The sequence below is a fragment of the Dermacentor andersoni genome, chromosome 2 (genome assembly GCF_023375885.2).
Source record: "Dermacentor andersoni chromosome 2, qqDerAnde1_hic_scaffold, whole genome shotgun sequence".
NCBI lineage: Eukaryota > Metazoa > Arthropoda > Arachnida > Ixodida > Ixodidae > Dermacentor > Dermacentor andersoni.
This window is the reverse complement of record NC_092815.1, coordinates 226,377,742-226,396,012: the sequence shown is the minus strand read 5'-3', so window position 1 is coordinate 226,396,012 and position 18,271 is coordinate 226,377,742. Positions and strand designations below refer to the sequence as shown.

The 18,271-nt window shown below is 48.1% G+C and overlaps 2 protein-coding genes across 2 annotated transcripts in view; one reads left to right on the top strand and one right to left on the bottom strand.

The window, feature by feature from the left end:
- The window catches only part of LOC126539977 (dual oxidase maturation factor 2-like), a 449,790-nt gene that overhangs the window by 265,497 nt on the left and 166,022 nt on the right, over nucleotides 1–18,271 (bottom strand). The gene's annotated exons all lie outside the window — the stretch shown is intronic.
- Nucleotides 5,272–17,813, top strand: LOC140216211 (uncharacterized). Its single transcript, XM_072286617.1, has 5 exons — nucleotides 5,272–5,943; nucleotides 6,265–6,406; nucleotides 10,179–10,341; nucleotides 11,272–11,454; nucleotides 17,630–17,813. The coding sequence occupies exons 1-5, from the start codon at nucleotides 5,350–5,352 to the stop codon at nucleotides 17,811–17,813; spliced, it is 1,266 nt and encodes a 421-aa protein (XP_072142718.1). The 5' UTR covers nucleotides 5,272–5,349.

Below are 18,271 nucleotides of genomic sequence, written 5' to 3'. Positions count from 1 at the left end.
CGCTCTCAAAGTGCTCCCCAAGTGAGTCCGCCTGATCTTGTAGGGTATCGCCTTCTGTGTTTACCAAAGGGAGTGCATGTGCTTGTCGCCCTCTTATCCTATTGACCCTGTTCCAGGCTTTCGCCTCATCTCTGAACGAGTTAATACTCGATAGGAACTTTTGCCAACTTTCTCGTCTGGCCTGTCGGCGGGTTCGCCTGCCTTCGGATTTTACTTTTTTAAAGTTGACTAGATTCTCTGCAGTGGGAGAAGCGCGTAGCAACCCCCACGCCCTGTTCTGTTTTTTACGAGCGATCCTACAATCGTCGTTCCACCATGGGACACGTCGTTTGCAGGCCAAGCCTTTTACTTCTGATATGCATTTAAATGCGAGATCTAATATGAATGCTGTAAAAAACTCGACTGCAGCGTCAATTCCTAACGAAGACAGGTCAGCCCATGAGATACTAGTTAGAGATCGAAATTTCTCCCAATCAGCTGTCTCAATCTTCCACCTAGGAGCGTATGGTGGATATTCGTTTTCTTTATATGATCTTAGCAGTATAGGGAAGTGGTCGCTACCGTAAGGGTTGTCGGTAACTTCCCATTCAAGTTCAGGCAGTACAGACGGGGAGACTATACTAAGATCTATTGACGAAAAGGATCGGTTTGCAAGAGAGTAATATGTGGGTTCTTTCTTATTGAGAAGGCACGCTCCAGAAGAAAAAAGGAACTGCTCAACAAGGCGACCTCGCGCATCTATACGAGAGTCGCCCCACAGGGAGCTGTGCGCATTGAAATCGCCAAGAAGAGCATAAGGTTCTGGCAATTGATCGATCAGGGAGTGAAATTCATGTTTGTTCAGTTGGTAATGCGGGGGTATGTAAAGGGAGCAAATGGTGATGAGTTTGTTTAGTAGGACAACTAGAACCGCCACTGCTTCAAGGGGCGTTTGTAGCTGTAGAGGTTGACACGCAATACTTCCATGAGTAAGAATCGCGACACCACCCGATGATGCGACGGCATCATCGCGATCTTTGCGAAACGTAACATACGTACGGAGAAAGTTTGTGTGTTTAGATTTTAAGTGTGTTTCCTGTAAACACAGCACTTTTGGATTATGTTTGTGGATGAGTTCTTGCAAATCATCAAGGTTTCTAAGGAGACCTCTGATGTTCCATTGAATGATTTGTGTATCCATGTTTAAGGTAAATTGGTGCTGTGTTTACGGAAACGGAAAGATGCCTTATATTACAGAGCCCTTTCGAGGCCCTGTAATAGGTGTTTTGTTCTTTTTGAAGCGTTCGAGTGATTCTCGACGCTCCTTAGGCGCCTGGTGCGCCTTGAGGATAGGTGTGGTGTCCATTGCCTCTTGTGAGGCGCCGGACACGTGCTCTTGCGAGCGGGAAGTTTTCAGAGGGAGTCCCGCCTTGGAGGGCAAGACCCCTGCGCCCACCAGCCCGGAGGTCGATGGGGCTCCCAGAGGGATTTGGCTGCGCTGGCCGCTGCCAGCGCTGGAGGGGGCCTCGGAGGTTGGGGCAGCCTCGGCTGCGCCCACCTTCGGGGTCGATGGCTCCGTCTGCTCTGTTGGCGGAGCAGCGCTAGCTGCAACCACCGTGGGGGCAGATGGCGTGACTGGCGACTCACTGCTTGTGAGCCGGACAGCCGCCGGAGGCCGTTGTGACGCTGCCCCCTGACGCGCCACATCGGCAAAGGTTTTCTTGGGCAGGTATGATACCCGCCTCCGTGCCTCCTTGAAAGTTATGTTTTCTTTGACTTTGATTGTAACGATTTCCTTTTCTTTTTTCCAGGCAGGGCATGACCGCGAGTACGCGGCGTGCTCGCCATCACAGTTAACACAATGTGGAGTGTTCTGGCACGTTTCGGAAGAATGTTCTTTGTCACTGCACTTGGCACAAGTCAGCCGGCCTCGACACTTCTGTGAACTGTGGCCGAAACGTTGGCACTTAAAGCATCTGAGAGGATTGGGAACGTATGGCCGAACACGAAGTTTGATATAACCGGCTTCGATAGACTCGGGAAGGACACTTGAGCCGAAGGTGAGTATCAGGTGTTTCGTCTTGATCTCTTTTCCATCTCGCCTCATCTTAATTCGTTTAACATTTATTACATTCTGGTCACTGAAGCCCTCCAAGAGTTCAGCCTCAGTGAGCTCCATCAAGTCATCGTCAGAGACAACACCACGGGTGGTGTTCATCGTGCGGTGCGGGGTTATAATTATTTGGGTTTCTCCAAATGACACTAGTGTTGACAATTTTTCATATTGTTTTTGATCGTGGAGCTCCAAAAGGAGATCCCCGCTTGCCATCCTCGACGCCTTATATCCAGGACCAAAGGCTTCAGTCAATGACTTCGAGACAAGGAAGGGTGAGATAGTTCTTACTGGTTTATCTGGTTTTGCAGAATGGATAACATGGAAGCGTGGGAAGGATTCTTTTTGGCGGCCAAAAAATTGGAAGACTTCATCGGTGCGCCCTCTTTTCTGAGGGCGATCAAGTAGTGGAGGGAAGGAAGTAGCCATGTGTGGACGTGTAGTTTTCGGCAGCAACGCCAGCCACCCACCATGGAGTCCAACAAGGGGACGCTGCAGGGCCTGAAAAACAGGGCCTGCAAACGCCAGCTGTACGTTGCCACTATAACCCAATATGGCATAACCAAGGTTGGCTACTCACACAAGGTTAACCCTTGCTGCCAGGAAGGTCGGAAGTAATAAAGAAATGAGAAGGAGACAGGAAAGGTGGAAAGTAAGAAAAAGACGAAGGTTGTAGGGAGAGAGAGACAGGAAAAGGCAACTACCGATTTCCCCCGGGTGGGTCAGTCCGGGGGTGCCGTCTACGTGAAGCAGAGGCCAAAGAGGTGTGTTGCCTCCGCCGGGGGGCCCTAAAGGTCCGGACACCCGGCATCGGCTCAACCCCCAGGATCCCCCTTTCCCCGGACACGGCTAAGCCGCGCACGGCTACACGCGGGAGGGTCCAACCCTCGTGTGCTCGGGTCCGTGGTGTCGCAACACACCAAACGCCTGCTGACGCAGACGCCCCTGCGGGGATAAATAACTTGTTCAATGATATTTCGCCAGAACCACAGTCCACGGCAGCGCCGCACTGTTCAAGAAGATCGATACCAAGAATAACATCGTGCGAACAACAAGAAAGAACAAGGAATTCCGACACAAACACTTTCCCAGCCAACAAAACACTCACAGCACAAACACCAAGGCGTTGAACCCACTCGCCGCCTACTCCACGAAAGGTAATACCGTCGTTCCAAGAAAACATAACTTTGTGGCCTAGACGGTTTTTGAAAGCGAGGCTCATCACACACACAGTCGCCCCAGTATCAACTAACGCCATGGTCGGTATTATGTCAATCGAGACATTCACTTTGTTTTTGAACATCACAAGAGCCAGAGGTATTTCTTGCAAAGACCGTCCGGCGACCACACCTCCATTGGCCGCGGATGCTAGTTTCCCGGCGGCGGTGACGAAGAACGGCGCCGAGGGGACGGAGAGCGACGGGGACGGTTACTTGGTGGCGTCAAACTGCGCTCAGAAGCTGGCGAATCGCTGCGCCTGGTCGCGTGTGAGAAGTGGTCCATTGGAAGCAAATCGGTCATCCGCAAGTCATATGAAGTACGGGTTCTGGGTGGCGAGAACATCGGTGGTGTCCTTTGTGATTGACGGCCTTGGCGACAATACCGAGCTATATGGCCTGCGGAACCGCAGTTGTAGCACGCGGGAGGGTCGCGGTTCACAGCATCTTCCTCCAAACGAATGCTAGGCTGCTGCGGGCGGCGAGGAAGTTCGTTGTCATGTGGATAACGTGTCTCTGCTGCTTGCTGAAATTCGTTATATCTTTCATAAGTCGCGTCGTGGTAGTAGGGTCAGTGCTGTTCTTGTCGCGGCCTGAGAGAAGTCGCAGGGCCTCGGGGGTAAAATGCTGGCTGATCTCGTTGTGACCGAGCGTCATAAGTAGGGCCTCTGTCGTAGGGACGTGGCTGCTGTCGGGGCACGGGTTCGTTGTCCTCAGTGCCCCTTGCCGCAGGATACGGGGAGAGAGATGCCACGTTTGGCTCGAAATCTGGTGGTAGGCGGAAGCTATGAGTGGCTGGATGTTCACTCGGGCGTCCAGGCTCAGTTCTTCCCGAACTATTTGTCGGATCGTTGATGCAAGATCAAAGAGCTGGGTTCTGTCCACGCTTGCAACTGTCGTCACATTAGCTAGCCTGCCAAACTTCGGCGTTATGCGCCTCGTGTTTAGTTGCTCGAAAGTGCAACAGCGCCGAATGATGTAAGCGACGGAAGTCCGGTTGTCTTTTGCGATGAGGAAATTGTAAACATCCTCGGCAATTCCTTTTAGGATGTGCCCGACTTTGTCTTCCTCGGACCTTCCAAAGTCCACCATCCTACAAAGCTTTATTACTGCCTCAATGTAGGTCGTGCAGGTTTCGTCAGGTGCTTGCGCACGTTGAAGTAGCGTCTGTTCTGCCCTTTTCTTTTTCATCGCGGAGTCGCCGAATCGCTCTTTGATTTCCGAAACAAATCTTCCCCATGTTGTGAACGTTTCCTCGTGGTTGTCGAACCACAACAACGCAGTGTCCGTTAGAATGAACACGATGTTCGAAAGCTGAGAACCGCTGTTCCACACGTCGGCGGCACTCACCCGGTGATAATGGATGAGCCATTCCTCGACGTCTTCGTCCGATCTTCCGGCGAAGGGACGCGCATCTCTCAGTTGCAGAACAGAACTTGTCGGGGCAGCAGTTGGAATGGGCCGTTGTTCGCCTGCGTAGTAGGACATATTCATCTCCGGTGGACTCGGTGGGAGTCCAGCAAGGCGACGGCTCCGTGGAAGAATTTGTGGTTCAGCCTTCGTCTTCGGCTGTCGATTACCCAGCACCTTCCACCACAACTGTTACGAAGAGTTGCGAAGAAATGGTTTTATTTACAGCAGATGGACGATGATCGTAGCGTGATCGTAGCGTAGCCCGGCCTCTCAAACTCCTCGCTCTCTTCGTCTTCCCTTCTCTCGTCTTGTCCTCCGCGCCGTTCGTATGCGTTACAAGATATATATATATATATTGTGGGCATTTATAAGCTATACATTGTCAGTGTACATGATCATCATCATGTGGGGTTCATATGGGGTTCTTCATCGCTTGTGGGGCTCGCTCTTGTGTGATCCGTGCTTTGGGCGTGGTTGGTTCGCCGCATCTCCGACGCGTAATAAACGTCGTGATAACTGCTGCATCACAAGTGGTGGAGTGTGCTTTACGGTCCTCCGTCCTCTGACTCCCCGCTGAACCTCCTGGAGCTTCGATCAGGTCACCGATTGTGCCAGCTGTCCGCCAGTATGTCGCAGGACGAGCCAACGGGCACTTCTACTTCAACCATCTCGGCCTCGGCTACCCCAGCCTCTCCGTATTGGATTATCAGTGGGCACCAGCGTGATCCCCATCTGTTTGCTGGACTTCGCGGTGAAGACGTCGAGGATTGGTTGGACGACTACGACCGAGTGAGTTCGGCTAAGCGTTGGGACGACGCGTCCAAGCTACGTCACGTCGCCTTTTATCTCACAGGAGTAGCGAAGACTTGGTTTTTCAACCATCAGGTTGATTTCACGAACTGGAGTGCTTTCAAACAGCAGCTCCGCCAAATCTTAGGCACACCGGCTGTTCGTTGCGCCCTCGCAAAAAAGACGCTCGACACTCGAAAGCAACAACTCGGGGAATCTTATACCTCATACATCGAGGACGTGCTTGCTCTTTGTCGACGCGTGAACACGGCCATGACCGAATCAGACAGGGTTCGCCATATCCTCAAAGGCATCGACGCGGTCGCTTTCAATGCCTTAGCCATCAAGAACCCCGCTAGCGTCACTGATATTGTCGCTACCTGCCAGCGCCTCGACGAATTCGAATCAGTACGGTTGCAGCCAGACACCACTGCAACCACTACCGCTGACGACCCCACGTTAGGAGCAATGATACGCGCAATAATTCGCGAAGAGCTACAGTATCTTGGCTTCGTCGCAGGGCCTATGCCTTCTCATGTATCGGATACCAATCTGCGAGACGTTGTCAAGCAGGAATTGGCGTCCATGGCTGGCGCAGCGTACACGGACCCTCTAACCCCTCGGGCCTCACCAACGCACGCACAAGTAGCCGCCGCTACTCCAGTTATCGTTCCACCGATGCCTCAAAAACCAACGTCGGCCCACATGGCTTCCCTGACTACCAGCGCACCAACCCAAACCACCTATCCGCAGTGGCGTCCTCCTCGTCCCATCTGCTACTACTGCGGCTATCGTGGCCATATAGCACGTTTTTGCCGCAAGCGCCAGCAAGACGAGCGTCGTGGATATGACGCATACGAACGGGATGACTTTTCGCCCGGAGCTACCATCCAACGTCTAGGGAGCCTGCATGACCAACGCCGTCCTTATGCTCTTCCGCGCGGCTGCTCTCCATCAGCTAGTGTAGCCTCCGAGACGGTTCGGACGTATCTTCCTGCGAGACGCCGCTCGCCGTCACCCCTTCGCCGCTCTACGTCCCCACTTCGACCTGCTTCTTAATTCGCCGAGCGTCGTCCGGAAAAGTGAATTATGCAGTTTTTGGAGGAAAAGCTGCATCGAACGACAGGACAGAAATTCCTCCATCGCGTCCGTGCAATATGATATTGGTTGTAGTAGAAGGTGTACAAGTGGAAGCTTTGATAGACACTGGTGCTAGTGTTTCAGTTATTCACCGTGCATTGTGCTCGCGAGTCCGGAAAGTTACGACCCGCTATGATGGACCAACGTTACTCGCTGCTCAAGGTGCCGCCATTCAACCTATCGCCATGTGCACTGCTCGTATTTCCATTGACGAACTTCTACATTACGTGCAAGTTGCAGTGCTAAGTTCGTGTGTCCAGCAGCTCATATTGGGATGGGATTTTCTTTCTACGGCCTCCGCCTCCATCTGCAGCGGCCAACGCGTTCTCCACATGACTGACACGACCTATTCCCTTCATGTAGATGACGCACCACTTCACTTGCTTGCTGCAGAAGATACCGCGCTACCACCTCGCCATCAAAGCATTGTTACTGTCACGTCTGATGTCATTGACTGCGGCGACGTGCTCGTATTACCATCTGCACGCCGTCTCGCAAGAGCGATAGCCTTTGCATTAGGGCTGGTTCGGTTTGATCATGGCTCTGCACTTCTCTGTGTTACAAACCCGACATCCGAAAAGATTCTCATCCCTAAAGGCACTACATTGGCTTGCGCCACTGAATCGGAGTCTATCTCTGTTGTTTCCTTTAAAGCAGCTTCCTCTGAAATTCCTTGCACTGGACAGATCGCATCTCCTTCAGCTCTTGCAGCTGCCATCAGTTCCGACCTGACACCATCGCAGTCACAACAGTTGCTTGCTTTGCTCCAAAAACATGAAGCTTCGTTTGATGCGCATTCATCTTCGTTAGGAAAAACTTCGATTACGACGCATCGGATAGAGACCGATGGCACATCTATCGTGCGCCGTAGACCGTATGGCGTATCGCTAGCCGAGAGGAAAGTCATTGACGAGAACGTCACCGACATGCTCCAACGGAACATAATACGCCCCTCTGCTAGCCCTTGGTCATCCCCCGTTGTTTTGGTTCGTAAAAAAGACGGCTCTGTTCGATTTTGTATCGACTACCGAGCACTTAACAAGATCACACGCAAGGACGTATATCCTATGCCGCGAATAGACGATGCTTTGGATTCCCTGCAGGGTGCCGAGTACTTCTCTAGTCTCGATCTGCGCTCTGGCTACTGGCAGATACCTATGCATGAGGACGATAAAGAGAAAACAGCGTTTTCGACGCCAGATGGGCTCTACGAGTTTAATGTCATGCCTTTCGGTCTCTGCAACGCGCCCGCAACGTTCAAACGCATGATTGACACCGTTCTTCGTGGCCTGAAGTGGAAGACTTGCTTGTGCTATCTGGACGATATTGTTGTTTTCTCGTCAACCTTCTCTCAGCACCTGAAACGTCTGGATGAAGTTCTCACATGCCTTGCCAACGCTGGACTTCAGCTAAACACCAAGAAAGGCCATTTTGCGAGCAAGACGATCAAGGTGTTAGGTCACATTGTGAGCAAAGATGGCATTCGTCCAGATCCTGACAAGGTTTCGGCAGTTCGGCACTTCCCTCGTCCCGAAAAGACCAAAGATTTGCGCAGTTTCCTAGGCCTCGCTTCCTATTTTCGCTGATTCATACGAGACTTCGCCTCAATAGCGTCACCTCTGCATCAATTACTGGGTTCTAATGTTCCCTTTGTGTGGTCTCCCGAATGTGAATCAGCGTTCGCCCATCTAAAGCACGCTCTCACATCTGAACCAGTACTTCGCCATTTTGATGAAGCTGCTCCTACCCTCTTGCATACAGATGCTAGTGGTCACGGCATTGGTGGCATTCTCCTACAGCGAGACCACACTCTAGGTGAGAGGGTCGTCGCATACGCAGGTCGCGTTCTGACAAACGCCGAAAATAATTACACCATCACGGAGCAGGAATGCCTAGCTATCGTTTGGTCTGTGCAGAAGTTTCGACCTTATCTTCACGGCCGCCATTTCACCATTGTTACAGACCATCATGCATTGTGCTGGCTTTCGACGCTGAAGAACTTGTCTGGACGACTTGGTCGGTGGATCCTTCGTCTGCAAGAATACGACTTCACTATTACCTACAAGTGCGGAAAAAAACACCAGGATGCAGACGCGCTTTCTCGCTGTCCGCTTCCTGTGACACCAAGCAATGGACCTTCAACTATCATCCGTGAAAAGCTTACGTACGACCCCTCTTCACATGCTTTTTCGTTGGCCACTGTAGAGGAGATGCTTAACACAACAGATCTTTCCAATCTCAGCAACTTGCAGACTCTTACTGTCGGCGCATCATAGACCACCTTCAAGGAGCTTCGCGCCCGCCTAACGCCCGCCTTCGGCGACAGCTGACGCAATTTAAGATTGACAACCGCGTCCTGTACCGTTTTGTCTATCACTCAGACGGTCAACGCTGGGTTCCTGTCCTGCCACGCTCTCTACGTGCTCATGTCCTGCAGGCTTCTCACGACGACATGACTGCTGGTCACCTTGGTTTCCAGAAAACCTATGACCGCATCAAAGGTCGCTTCTACTGGCCTGGCTTGTCCGCCAGTGTAGCCAGGTATGTGGCTTCCTGCGTCCTATGTCAGCGTCGAAAGCTCCCTACATCAGCTCCAAGCGGACACCTGCAACCGGTTCCGTGTCCGTCGCAACCATTTGAAGTCATTGGCATTGACCTGTATGGTCCTCTTCCTGTGACTCTCACCGGTAAGCGATGGGTTGTGACAGCCGTTGACCACTTGACACGCTACGCCGAAACAGCTTGTGTTAGTTCTGCCTCAGCGTCTGAAGTTGCTGCATTCGTACTTCAAGCGTTAATGCTATTAGATGCAATTCACAGCATGGGAATATTTTTCGTTGCTGAGTTACAAAGTTGTAAACTTGCTAGTTTCGTTTTCTGAAAATTTGCGATTGTTGCGAATTTTTAATAAAAATTTGACGACCTAAATAAAAAATTCAAAACAGACACTAAATTGTAAGTTTTTCTTTTAAATGCAATAAACCTAGTCAAATTTGGTGCAGTGGTTGCAGAGAAAAGCGAATTCTCCTTTTACATGTATTTAGATAGGATCACCCGAGCTAAAGCTTCCTCCAGACGCTCAGCGTGCGGCGATGGAGGTAGCAAAAGTGGTTTACGTTTGGGATGCCGTCTGTTCGCGCTGCCATCAGAGGTACCGCACCACACGAATTATTTCTGCTCCGTGGTATGCCGACTGTAGTTCTTTATTTATTTTTTATTTCGTTGTGCCATCATGACCCAAGTATTACAGAGGGGAGTGGGTAAAAAGAAAGATTAATAAATAACGAAGCGTCCATTGCCGTTAGAAGCACCAAGAATTCTGTGGTCAACGAATTATGTGGCCAACCAACGAACGACACCTTGGCTACGAACCAGTGCGTCTGACAAGCTGAAATCGCACAGCCATTTCCCAATTTCGCGCAAAACAAGAGTGTGAATGCGAAACCAAACAGCGCATGCAAGGCGCCAACTACTTTTCACGTACTCGGTGAGCCAAATTTGGTTGGTTTGACATCCTGTTGCCTCAGTTCAGCAGCTACTTGTACTACTCATTCGACCACTGGCTACTCAGATCTATCTAGATGGGCGGGCAAATGGCCAGCCGGCCAGCCAGCTGGCCAGCCAGCCAGCCAGCCAGCCAGCCAGCCAGCCAGCCAGCTGGCAAGTCGGCCAGCCAGCCAGCCCCCACAAGTGAGTCAAGTACCCTAAGAACGCTAACTCATTAAAAATTGAGGTACCCAAACTCAACGTCACAGAGGGCGTTGGACGGCAGGCTAACGCAACTATCTCCTTTCCGTCTCATATGAAAATACTCGATTACTTTCCTTGCAAGCTGCTGACCGTGGCCTAGAGTAGGTGCTCGGCCACATTCACGGCTATGAGCGTTAAGAGAAGATCTCGCTTCTGACAACAAATAATGGTGTTCTCTAAGTCAGGCATTGATGCATCTTGCGGTCTGCAAGAACCGGAAGATGAAGGCACTTCCACTTACTCAGCTTACAATTTTAATGGACCAACGGTACCTTGCTAGCAGTCGCTCAGCACCCTATTAGGAGCAAGTAGCTGGGCTACGCTGTTTGCCAGAGCACTCCCCACGGGCTTAGGGAGGTGATAAAAAATAAGGAAAAAGAAACAAGCCTCGTATGGCAGCTTTCTTGACGTCGTGACGTTAAAACAGACGCGGTTTCGGCTCTCGAACTTCAGTGATGCGTCTGCCGCCTTGCACGCTGGGCTCTGCGTTTAGACAACATACTGGACAGTTCCGTGCGGAAGCATCCCGGTGGCCTTTCGTACTCACCCTTTTCCCTGGAGACCGCATGTTACTCCACCTTCGAGCGAAGGTTGTGGTCCATCGACTCTGACGCTATGGCTGCGGAACAACGAAATTACCCCTGGACGTATTAGGGCTCGAGCAAGTTGGACGTGGTCCACAACGGCGATTGTTTGTGTAGCGCGCGAATGTAGGACACGGACGAGTAAAGAGCGCAAATTAGAGCAGCGCTCTTTATTTGTCTCTGCCCTTTGTTTTTCTACTTTCCTGCGCTACGCAAACATGGCCGTTATGGGCCCCTGGACAGCATTTCTGTTCGACCTTCCCTTCGACTCCCAGCGCATGTGCAGAAGAGCTGAGCATCGTATGCTCAAGCAACTGGACATCGGTGAACTGTTGTATCCGGCTATGCCTGTGCAGTCGGAATCAGACTTATCGGGAGCAGTCGAGCAGCCGGCTGGCGGCTGCACGAGCGGTATGCACGAGTACCTGATGAGTCCGAGATATCTTGGATTCGAGCGCCAGAAGCCTGCGTGCGGCATGCATAGCCGCGGCCAAACTGCGATATCGGCCCTTAATTTTGTCATAAGAGACAGTCAAAGTTATCTTATTCTTTCTTTTTTGCTTGCTATCGCTTGTCCAACAGTCGCCGTTCGTGATAAGCGCGGATTCGCGCTGGAATGCCTGCGTTAGCTCTGGCAACAACGCGGATTCAACATAAAGAATGGCAATAATTCATCCGAACCGCGGTAAATGGGCACGTCAACGCCAATTAGCACATGAAGTAATAGAAGCAAACAATGACTGACGCGAACTATTACACTCCTTTTCGCGATGGCTGCAATGCTGACCAGGAAAGAGCGACGAGCGATCGCTATAATGGGACGCACAATGTCCCATAGAGCTATTTGTAATGTGAGAGATCGCCCAATGGGAACTATGAGCCGAGCCTTATAGACGTACCGTCAAGACGGTCGCATGGAAGACGCTCCACGTGGTCACCCTGAAAGGGCCACTTCACACGAGGAAGAGGATGTGGCTGCATCTGTTGCAGATTCCTTTCTAACTGCTAAAGAGATCAAGAATGAGCACGGCTTGACAAGTTTCCGCCTGCCAACGATAAGACAGAGGCTCCACGAAGCTGGCATTCACAGCAGGGTTGCCTACCAAAAGATGTTTCTGGAAAAATCGCCCAGAAGGGCTTGTCTTGAGTTTGCCTCCGCATACGAGTTGTGGACCCGACAATTCGCATGCGATAGTCTTCACTGATAAGCGTCATTTTGCAACTGGTGGAGCGTTCAGCGAAGTCTGGCGGTCGGAGAGGTGTCGGTAAGTTCGGAAAGATTGCATTAGGTGCTCCTATCTTGATGAAGTATGTTCTCTTGCGTTATGTCTACAAGGCCCAGATACGAAACTTCGGCTTTCTATTTACCAGTACGATATAATATTAAGCTGCATTATATTTCTTGCTCAAACAACTGTAGTGCGTTGCCATTTGCCTTGTCCCGTGAGCTCACTCTTGTAATGTTTGTGTCTATAGCGTGAGAGTTATTTACTTTATACGCCCTTATTATAGCATTCCAACGTGCCACTCTCGTAATTTGTTTGCAAGATTACGTCCAGCTTAGTCACATCGCATAAGCCGGTATCTGTATAAGAAGTAGTGTCACTTCTTTACTTAGAATATAGAAAGATTATCACCTCGCGTCACACTGCAAGAACTTTGAAGGCGTTCACCTCTGACTGCAGGCAACACGCAAGCTGCACGGAAAGCCCGTGACACATTGGGCAGCAGTGGCGGCAACTTGTTCGTCAGCCCTGTTCTCATCCCTTGTCATAAGCAGGGTCATCGCAGGACCAGAAGGCGCAGAACCGCCCCTTCAATTCGCCTTTAAAAGCGAGCACCGTGCTGGCCAGCTTCACACATTGGGCAGCATTGGTTGGTTATTATTTGAATCTAACCTGTATTTCTTGTCATTTATGTTGCTGCCCCTGCTACCCTTATTGCTGCCTCTATTGCTACCTTTGCTGCTTTGAATGCTATCATGACAACCGAAACTTGTCTTTCGTGTTGTGAAGAACTTTCAAATGATGAGGAATCTATGAAGTGTGTTGAGTGTTGTCAGTACTACCACCTAGGCAAATGTTCTGGCATAAGTGAACGCGCGTTCAAGACGCAGAATGAGGAAGCAAAGAACACATTGATGTGTCCAACATGTCGCATGTGCGCTTCGCGCAAAGTGCAACGTAGCAATCACTGACCTGCAACTATCAATAAACAACTTGCTGCGATTAATGGCAGTCTGGTAAATCTAACTGCCAAAGTGGAAGACTTGTTAAACCTAAAGGAAATTGTCGGTAACATTGAAAAGTTGGTTCAACATGTGTCAGACAAGTAGGATGCTCTTCTACAAACTTCTGATAGGCATAAGGGGCAGATCGAGAGCCTTAGCAAGAGAGTAGAAGTCTTAGAGGCGCAGCAAGACAAAAATGAAGTTACAAGGCTAAGGAACTAAACGAATTGCAGCAATACAGTAGGCGTCACAACATGAGAATTCACGGTATATCTTTCACCGAAAAAGAAAACCTTCTCGGAAAACTGACTAATCTTGCTCAGAAACTCGAGCTTCCCCTGTTCGCCTGCCAGCACCTGTGAACAAAGTGCCGATCATTCTGATAAGGTTTTCCCGCCAATCTGTGAAAGTAAATTGGCTTGCAAAGCGTGAAGTTGTGAAGAAGTGTGGTAAAGATATTTCCTTTTTCGATAATCTGACGGCACTGAACAGAGAGCTTTTATGGCTTGCCGAATCAAGAGCACGCGAACAAGGCCACCAATTTTGGTGGTGTTCCGATGGAAAGGTCTTTTTAAGGAAAGAACCTGGCGCAAGGGCAATAAGGATTCCCTATGAACAAGACCTTGAGGTAATTGCTTAAGTTGGTTTCTTTTTTATGCTGCTGTTATTGTTAACCTTCACGATGTATACTAGCGACTCCCTTAACGCGTTCATAAATGAAAATATCTATTGCAAATATTTCTCCTTGTGTCATTTAAATGCCCAGTCTCAGAAATAAGATTTATGACATTGAGGCTGATCTCGAGCTCATAAAATGTCACTTTGACATAATTGGACTTACAGAAACATGGTATACATCAAATAGCGATGTTACACAGTTAACAGGTTATTACAACGTCTCTGTATTTAAGAAAGAAAGACGTGGTGGCGGCGTATCTTTGTATATGAAACAAGACATTGATTTTGGGGTTCTTCCGGAATTCACCGTAGTGTGTGATGATTTTGGGACAGTTGGTGTGACCAATCATAATACGATAATACTTCTCACGTACCGACCCCTCAGGGATTAGTTAGCACCTTTCTTACTTACGTTGAGTCCTTTCTTGAGTATGCTACCTTCACTAAATGACATGTTATTATATTTGGTGACATCAATATTGATTTATTAAGAAACAATGCTAGCCAGGTGCACCCCCTCGAGTTTATGTTATCATATGGTTGTGACAATATTGTAGATAAGCCGACACGAATCAGTCAACATTCTGAAACGCTCATAGACTTGTGCTTTACTGATTTACCTTTAAATAAGATAACATGCGGTGTAATTTTGACGAGCATAAGTGATCACCTTCCCTTTTTTTGCCTTCCTTTCGTTGATGAAAAAAATGGATAGAACTAAATTCCTCGGACGAATAATCAACGAAAATAACATTGCGCTGTTCCATTCACTGATGGCTGACGTAGTCTGGGATGATATATATAGTGAAAGCAACCCGTGTAAAGCATATAACATTTTTTTAGAGAAATTGGTTCACCACTATAACAGTGCTTTTCCACTCGTGCCTATTAATAAGCACAGGAGGATAAGAAAAGAGTGCATTACTATGGTATTATACAGACGTATAAACAGAAAAAAACTGGCTGTTTGCTCGTTTCATAAAAACGAAAGATCCGGTTCATTGCACGGAGTTTAAAAATTTCCGTGAGAACTTAACTTCAGATCTTAAGAAAGCAAAATCAGCTTACTACAACAAATTTTCTATAGACATGAACAGTCCTAAATTATTGTGGCAAACAGCTAACAACTTCATAAAAGGTGGCAAAGCACGCAGGAAATGACAATATTAGTGCATGTCCCATCAAGGCCGTACTTCCGTTACTTGTGGGTCCTCTAGTATATATTTGTAATCTCATATTAGAGACAGGTATATTCCCTGATAAAATGAAAGTTGCCGTAACCTTAATATTCAAAGGAGGAGAAAAAATGATCTGAATAATTACAGACCTATTTCTGTTTTCCCGCTCTTTTCTAAGATCCCTGAACGCATAATATACACGAGGTTCAACAAATTTTTAAATGCTCAGAATATTATATGTAAACAACAATATGGATTTCAGGCTAGAAAATCAACGGTGCACTGCTAGTCGTAAGGGACCATATTTTGGAAAACTTTCAACAGAAACTATACAGACTGGGCATTTTTCTTGACTTCAGAAAAGCCTTTGATTCTATTAAATATGAAATTCTGATCAAAAAACTGGGAAATTATGGAATCAGAGGAATGGAACATGAGCTGATACACAGTTATCTCAAAGGAAGAAAACAATACACTAGTATGGATCAATTTCTGTCAGATATAGGAATAATTAAGTACGGTGTGCCGCAAAGGTGTATTCTTGGGCTTTTGTTATTTATTTTATACATCAATGACCTCGTTAACATCCCCCTGACACCTGATATTATCCTTTACGCGGGTGACACTACTGTCTTCTTTTCTGCTCCAAATCTAGCCTCACTTGAACAACATTCAAATCAGTGGCTGAGTCAGCTACAGATCTGGTTAAATAACAACGAACTTGACTTAAATATAAAGAAAACACAATATATTATTTTCCGCCCCAAAATCAAGCCCTTGAATCATCACGTCCAACTACAGATCTATAATACCAATCTATTGTCAACAAATTCTTGCCGCTTCCTGGGCGTCTGTTTCAAATATGACTTAACATCGACAGATCACGTGGATCAGGTTCGTTTGAAAGCATCTGGGTCTATCGGTTTGTAGCAACGCGTAAAATATCTTTTACCTCTGCGTTTGAGAAAGCAGATTCATTTTTCCGTAGTTCACTCCTATTTTATGTACTGTCAGCTAGTTTGGGGTACATGTAACAAATCAGATTCAGACCGCCTTTTGTCGCTTCAGTTCAGGACGCTGAAGACGGTATTCCGTTCCGCACCTGTTACCAAAGAATCCCTGTACGACGCAGTTAAGGTACTGCCGTAGTATCAAATTTATAGTTTCTCATTGGCTGTACTTATTTTTCATAACATTAAGCATGATTTTACATCCTTTTGCACTAAGTACTTAAACAGGAACCTCACCCATAACTCGCGCACTGTATCTATGGTTTGGTCGAAGTCACGCACAATTTAAGGTACTCAGATCATAGACAACCAAACAGTTACACTCTGTAACACTGATCCTTTAATGATCAACTGCATAAATGATTGCAAAACCCTTTCTCAATTTAAGAAAAAAATGAAAATGACGCTTTCTTCTCCTGCCTCTTTTGCTTAGAATTGTACCTTTCTTTTATCTTGAGCAAGTGCAATTTGAATGATTATCTACATCAGTGTTTCCGTGAATTAGAATGATGTAATCAATGTGTAATATCAAATCATAGGATAATTTGTCATATGTGACACAGCAATGTATTTCTGAATTTTCACTGACTTCTTGGATCTCACAATGTAGGGCAGTATTTTGTCATGCCGACCTGCTGTCATAATGTGTCATCCCGAGGTGAAGGTCCTGTCAGGAGGCCTTGTTGCCTCCTTTTGCCGCGCCTCGTGGACATCCTGTACCACCTATGTATGTTCAAATAAACTGAAATGAATTGAATTGAAAAAAAGTGGAGTCGACAGTGCCCCATTGTGCTCGCTCCATAAGTGTGAGCATAACAGTCTCATTTACCGCGCTCGCTGCCGACAGAATTCGATTATTGTGGGCACTCAACTTCATGTTTTTTTATACAGGACTTTAACACTTGTGGTGCAGGTTCGACGAATGATCCTCATCATCATCATTATCATCATAATCAGCAGGGTGGCTACGCCCACTGCAGGACAAAGGCCTCTCCCATACTTCTCCAACTACCCCGGCCATGTGCTAATTGTGGCTATGTTGTCCCTGCAAACTAAATCTCATCCGCCCAGCTAACTTTCTGCCGCCCCCTGCTACACTTCCCTTCGCTTGGAATCTAGTTCGTAGCCCTTAATGACCATCGGTTATCTTCCCTCCTCATTAGATGCCTTGCCCATGCCCATTTATTTGCCTTGATTTCAACTAAGATGTCACTAACTCGCGTTTGTTCCCTCACCCAATCTGCTCTCCTCTTATCCCCCTTAACGTTGCACCCATCATTATTCTTTCCAGAGCTTGTTGCGTTGTCCACAATTTAAGTAGAACCTTTTCGTAAGCTTCGAGACTTCTGCCCCGTAGGCGAGTACTGGTAAGACACAGCTGTTATATACTTTTCTCTTGAGGGATAATGGCAATCTGCAGGTCATGATCTGAGACTGTCTGCGAAACGCACACCAGCCCACTCTTATGCTTCTGATTATTTCAGTCTCATGATACGAATCCGCGGTCACTACCACCCCTAAGTAGATGTATTCCCTTACCACTTCCAGTGTCTCGCAGGTGTGCCACTTCCAGATGTGGGGTGCCATCAGCTATGCAGGCCTCGGACCAATTCACCGTGTAATAGGCCGAATAACGTCTGATTCCTACATGTACATTTTGGAACACACCCTGATGCCTTACGTGCTGGAAGGATCCTATGCCGATGGCCTTCGTTTGGCTTCAGCGAAGTGAGGCGTCAACGGCATTCAGCCATAAGCTGGACAACTTCTGCATCTCAACATTTGAGTGGCCGGCACGAAGCCCAGACCTGAACGTAATAGAGAATGTTTGGGGCCTGACGAAGCCCAAGTTGAGCAGAAGGCTGGGTTTAACGACTGCCACAGCGACCAACTCTGGGCAGCTATTGAAGAAGAGTGGGAGCGCATTCGTTTGCTGCCCGTCGAATCGCTCTACAATTCCCTCCCTGGAAGGATCGCGTCTGTGATGTGACGACGAGGTTGTTTGTTGAGTTCGTGGATTTCAGTGGTGCACTTATACATTCTTTCTTTAGTTGTCCTTTATCAGATCGAGTGAACGTGTTACTTTAATTTTATTTGTTTATTTTCATGAGAGGCTTAATAAATGATGTGCGTCATACCCACTTGAAACACGGCCTCATATATGTCTGCTGAGCTATTTACTTTCATTTG